The sequence below is a fragment of the Phoca vitulina genome, unplaced genomic scaffold, assembly GCF_004348235.1.
Source record: "Phoca vitulina isolate PV1807 unplaced genomic scaffold, GSC_HSeal_1.0 scaffold87, whole genome shotgun sequence".
Classification (NCBI taxonomy): domain Eukaryota; kingdom Metazoa; phylum Chordata; class Mammalia; order Carnivora; family Phocidae; genus Phoca; species Phoca vitulina.
In genome coordinates this window covers 1,345,073-1,350,515 of record NW_022589790.1, presented here as the reverse complement: position 1 = coordinate 1,350,515, position 5,443 = coordinate 1,345,073, and the positions used below count along the sequence as shown (strand labels likewise).

The following is a 5,443-nucleotide window of genomic DNA, read 5'->3' as shown; positions in this document are numbered from 1 at the left end:
AAAGAAAGAAAGAAAGAAAGAAAGAAAGAAAGAAAGAAAGAAAGAAAAAGAAAGAAAGAAAGAAAGAAAGAAAGAAAGAAAGAAAGAAAGAAAAAGGAACGAAGGAAGGAAGGAAGGAAGAAAGAAAGAAAGAAGAAAGACAGAAAAAGAAAGAAAGAAAGAAAAAGAAAGAAAGAAAGAAAGAAAGATGGAAGGAAGGAAGGGAAAGAAGGAAAGAAAGAAAGAAAAAGAAAGAAAGAAAGAAAGAAAGATGGGAGGAAGGAAGAAGGAAGGAAGAGGGAGGAAGAGAAAGAACTAATATCGATGCCCCATTATCTCCAGGCCATTTTTCGACAGCATTCAAGGCCCCTCAGGCAAGCCCCAGCCTGTCTTCCAACGCCCGTCTTCCTTCCAGCTGCCTTGCCCCTGGGCAGATGTGCGGCCAGTCCTTGTGACACCTCACCATGCCTGTCCTGACCCGGCTAACGCATACCTAGTACCTGAGCACATGTTCTCCCTCTGCTAAGATTGCCAAACTGTGCCTTTGCCGGTTGCCAGCTCATCCTCCAAATAGCCCCCAGGAGCCCGCGGTCAAAGACCTGGCCAGAGTTGTCCCACAGCCCATCAGCGGCCCCGAGCTCCAGGTGGGCACGGGGGACAGACGGCACTGGGAGGTTCTGGCTAAACAAACGAATCTCCAAATGACAGAGACAAAGCCTCCCGGAAATGCTCTCCATCAGAAATTTCTCAGTACACAGGAGCTGGCCCACCTACAGACTGCATCCGAGTCAGCTCCCCCAGCCCCTGGAGTCCCCAGCACCGATTTCGTTTTATTTAGGAAATTCACCTGCAGCATCAAATGAGATACACTTCGGAGGCCCCGGACGGCCTCAGAGACCACGGACATAATAAAGGGCTGCACCATGATAACCCAACTCCTCCAAGGACATTTATAGTCGTTTGCAACACGCCTGGGTTCCAACTAAATCCAGCCAAAGGCCGTGATTTTCTGAAGCAACAAGTGACATTTCCTGTGTCTCCATAAAAAGAACACCAGCGGTTGCGGGGCTCTGGTGTAATTGCAGGCAGCAGCAGGAAAAGCCTGAGGACCGGGGGCTCGGGGGCCAGCAGGGCTGGGAGAGCGGCCGCTCGCTCGGCACAGCAGTGCCCTGAGCCACAATTAGAGCAGAACCCACGGTGGGCGGCTTCCGATGTCTGGCCAGCCATGGCCAGCCTGACCACCGCACCCCCAATCCAAAATAGAAAACTGCAGTGGTTTCTGCCACGTGCCAGGCCCCGGGGCAGCCGGACAGAGAGCACCGCCAAAGTCAGCCGCCTCCCCGAGCATCGATCCAGGCTTCCTCTGAGGCCCCCTCATGCCAAGCCGTGGTCCCATTGGGCCCCTGAAACAGGAAAACGTCCCAGGACTCCAGTCACGCTGGGTGGCCCAAGCAATCCCAGGAGGGAACTCAGCCTCTCTCCTTGTCCTTCAGAGGCTGCCCGTGGGCACCAGAGCCTGCATTTCCAAATGCTCCCCTTGGCTCAAAACAGAGAGAGAAAACCGACTTTTCAAATTACCAGCTGGAGTTCAACAGGAAACCACAGCATAAAAATCAGTGGTTCCCGGTCAGCCAGGGGGCAGAGGGATAACTGGGCATTTCAGCACCACCGCCTGCCTGCTCCCTGCGCCGGCGCCACCCGCACACACAGGAACAAGAAGACGGACGGCCAGCAAACGTGCCCCCTCGCACACGTATCACACGCGCTAAGATGCACATGGACACACACTCAACAGATACCCGGACACCCAAAGGAGCGGAGACCCACAGATACATACATGCACGAGACACACAATGGCATTCACCTATTCGCCCAGGGTACCCAGATGCGAGCACACGCCAACATTCCAAAACACGTGTGCACACGTGCACACACTCGCGGAGATGGACACACAGCTGGTTACAATAGGAAGACCTGTGCCCCGCGGGCGTAAGGGAGACCGCACTCCGGAGACCCTGACCCACTGCATAAATCACCCCTCTTGGACCCATCAAAGTAACTTGTCTTCGTGCCAACCCCTTCCTTCGGTGCCCGCTGCTCCCTACACACAGGGCTGCAGAGGAGATCCTCAGTGCAGGCCTTGGGAGTCACGGACAACCAGCGTCCAAATCCCAGGCAAGGGCAGTGGACAGAAAGGAGCAAGAGAAGCGAGTGCTCACCAGCCCGTCGCAGTTGCTGAGCGCCACAGAGGAGGCTTCAGCCAGGCCCGCCACGTCTCCGACGTAGAGGCAGGTCCCGAGCAGGGGCTCCACGCGGGTGGCGCCCGACTCGCTTTGCCATTCCACCGTGGCGCCGGGCGCCACGAGGCGGGCGTTGGGCCGCAGCCGCAGGTGCAGGTCTCGGCCGAAGACCGTGACATTGTAGAAGAGGCGGCCGCCGGGGTCCTCCTCGTTGTCTCCAGGTAAGCCCGGGGTCTGGACAGGGGCGGCCCTGCGGGCCCGAACCCCCGCCTGGGCCGACGCCGCCGACACCACGTGGGACACCAAGCGGCCCTGGGCGTCAGTGCGCACCGGCACCGCCAGGATGCGCTCCGCTCCGTGCCCCAGGGGCCCGCCTGCAACGGGAAGGGGCGTTAGACCCGCCAAGACCTCGGAGCCCCAGAGCCCCGCCGCCAAGCCCCGCAGCCCCCCAGGCCACTCCCCCACCACCACCACTGAGAAGGGAAGGGCATTCTGCCAGGCAACCCCCAGAAACGAGCCTGCACCTCCCCGGCCTTCTTCCCACTGGGAAGGGGCGTTAACGGGGCCACCACTCCGGAACCCCGCCGCCCCCAAGCAGTCCCCCTCTGGGACCCTGCCAGCCCAGCGCTCTGCCCCCTGCCCCGTTCCGGGTTGGGGCTCCGCGAGCTCCTCACAGTTCCCATGGGGACGGCCCCATCAGAGCCGCCCCCCGCCCCTTGAACCTACCGTCCTTGGCAGGACGTGGGGCTGCTCCGAAACCACTGCGGCTGGCCCCTTACCCGTGCGCCTCGCCTCTACCCCTCCGCTGCCCCCGCCGCCCGGGCGCCCTCACGGCTCGCCTCCCGAGCGGCGTGGACTCGGCTCCCCCGGGCACGCGCGGCCTGTCCTCCGCGTCCAGCTCGCGGTTGGACCGATGCCGGGCCCCCTCCCTGCGCGCCCGAGGGAAGGGAGGGGTGCAGCAGGGTCCCTCGGATCCTCAGGGATTCCCTCCGGGGCGCCCCATCCGTCCTCAGGGCCCTCGGCGGCGCGCTCAGCACTCGGCTCCCCCCGAGCGTCCCCGGACGCGAGCCCCGGCGCCGCCTCGCCCTGGCTCCCCAGGACCCGCTGGGGCTAGCGCTGCGCTCTCGGCCGCGGGGCTTTCCCGGCCCTGCATCTCCTCGCTCCGCGTCCCGGGAGCCGCGAGCGCTCCGAGGCTGCCCCCGGCCGGAGGCGCTCCGGTGCGCCGCGGGGCGCCCCCTGCGCGACCAACCCGGCCCCGAAGTTGGCCAACTTGGCCCCGGGCGGGGCGCGCGGAGTTTGCCCAAGTCGGGCTGGACGACGGCCGGGGAGGGGGCGGCGGAGCACGCGCGGCGGGGCCCGGCCGACCGGGGTCGCGGGGCGCGGGGGCCCGGCCGCACCTACCCGGGGGGGCGGCGGCGGCGGCGGCGGCGAGCCGGGCGTCCGCGGGCGGCGGCGGCAGCAGGAGCGGCGGCAGCAGCAGCAGCAGCGGCGGCAGCAGCAGCGCGGGGCAGAGCAGGCGGCGAGCGGCTCCCGCCGGCGGATCCATGGCAGCCGGACCGCAGCCGGGGCCCCGCACTCGCTGCCGGCGCGAAAGTTCCCCGCGCGCCGCCCAGCCCACATCTGGGGGCAGCTGGAGCCGCCCGCAGCTGCAGCACCGCAGGGCGCGGGGCGGAGGAGGCGAGGCGCGGAGGGGAGGGCGGGGGAGCGCCGAGGGGAGGCGGGGAGAGGGAAGGAGCGAGCGAGCGAGGGAGGCGGGAGGGAGGAGAAGGCGAGCGAGGGGGAGGGCGGGGACGGCGGGCGCCTCAGCCTGCGGTGACCCGGCGCTTCTTGGCGCGGCCGCCGCCGCCACCGCCCGCTCCCCTCCTCGCGCCGCCGCCGCCGCCGTTCCCGGCTCGCAGCGAAGCAGAGACACCCCGAGGCGGCGGCAGAGTAGCGCCGCGGGCCGGGCCGGGGGAGCCCCGCCGCCGGCCACCATCGGGCGCGCCCCGCGCCCTGGCGGCGCACCACCTCGGAGGAGCGGCGCCCGCCTGAGCATCCCCACCCACAGAGTCCGTGGGGCGCCTGGGTCCCACCCGTCAGCCTCGGGGCGCAAAGACCTGCCTCGCCCTCTCTGGGCGCCCTGGGGCAGGACAGGGTGCAGGAATGGGACCGGCTTGGGGAGGCCTGAGATGGAAACTCCAGACGCTCTCATAGGAGGGTACATGCACCGCAGGGACTATCCCAAATATCAACTTTTACCCTTACAGAGAGATGCAAGGTTCCTTCGTCCCCAGCTGCTCTCTGCCTGAAGTTCCTGGCCCCCTCCAACTGCCTCCCCATCCCTCTTTTGCAGCCTCTGAATACAGCCTCCTCCACCCAGACGTGGGCCCTCGCTCCCAGAGCCCAGTCAGGTTGCTGCCCTCACCTGCCCTGCATCCCGAGCCTCCTGGCCTTTGCACTCCCAGACCTGCCTAAAATAGCCTCTCTGCACTCCACCCACCTTTTCCGACTCAGCATCCAAGGCATCCCTCTCCATCCTGGAGCAAGTTTGCTGTCAAGGCCCATCCACAGATGGAACCCCTCCTCTCCAGCACAGCCTTCCCACTGCCTAAAGTCACAGTCCTCCCACGCCTGCTGTCCCCTGGCACAGTGACCTTCCCTCCCCAGGTCCCACCTGGAAACCCCCTCCTAGGCATGTGTCTGTCGGGAACATCTCTGCTGCGTGTTCTCAGACTTCCTTGGATGGTGGACACCTGTCCTTTTGGATTTTCTCATTCGCTCTGCCTCAGGCCTGTGTGGCCAAGGGCTTTGGGGTTGGCCTTGGTCAGGCAGGGTCTGATGACTCAGGCCCCTCCCTGCCGGCCAGGAGGGCCCAGTCTTATGGGGAAGCACATGACTTGCACAACTTGCTGTAGCTGTGATTTCGCATCCCTGGTTCCGTCATCTTCAGGCCCGGGGTGTGAGGGCTCTCAGCTTGATGGCCATCTTCACCTGGAATGTTCCCTCTGTATCACCTGAGGGTGCCCGAGACAGGATCCAGCCCCCAGGCCTAGCGAACGCTTCTTGTCAACGCTGAAAATAGTGAAATTTCACATAAGAATTTAGATTTCGGATTTTTCTTGAGAAATTGGAAAGCATGGCCACACGGGGCCTGCATCTCTGCTTATCCACCATGAAATGGGGCACATGCCCTGCAGTTCTCTATAGGTCTTCCCTCCCCACCCCCAAGCAGGCGTCCACTTTCG

The 5,443-nt window shown here is 64.1% G+C and overlaps 1 protein-coding gene across 1 annotated transcript in view; it reads right to left on the bottom strand.

The window, feature by feature from the left end:
• Positions 1-4,194, bottom strand: part of ADAMTS2 (ADAM metallopeptidase with thrombospondin type 1 motif 2) — a 214,447-nt gene extending 210,253 nt beyond the window's left edge. The window contains exons 1-2 of the mRNA XM_032395767.1: positions 4,044-4,194; positions 2,199-2,593 (exon numbers count right to left, since the gene is read on the bottom strand). Of these exons, the coding sequence (XP_032251658.1) occupies positions 2,199-2,593; positions 4,044-4,194 (546 nt within the window). The remainder of the gene's footprint in view (positions 1-2,198; positions 2,594-4,043) is intronic.
• Positions 4,195-5,443: the final 1,249 nt, after the last annotated feature.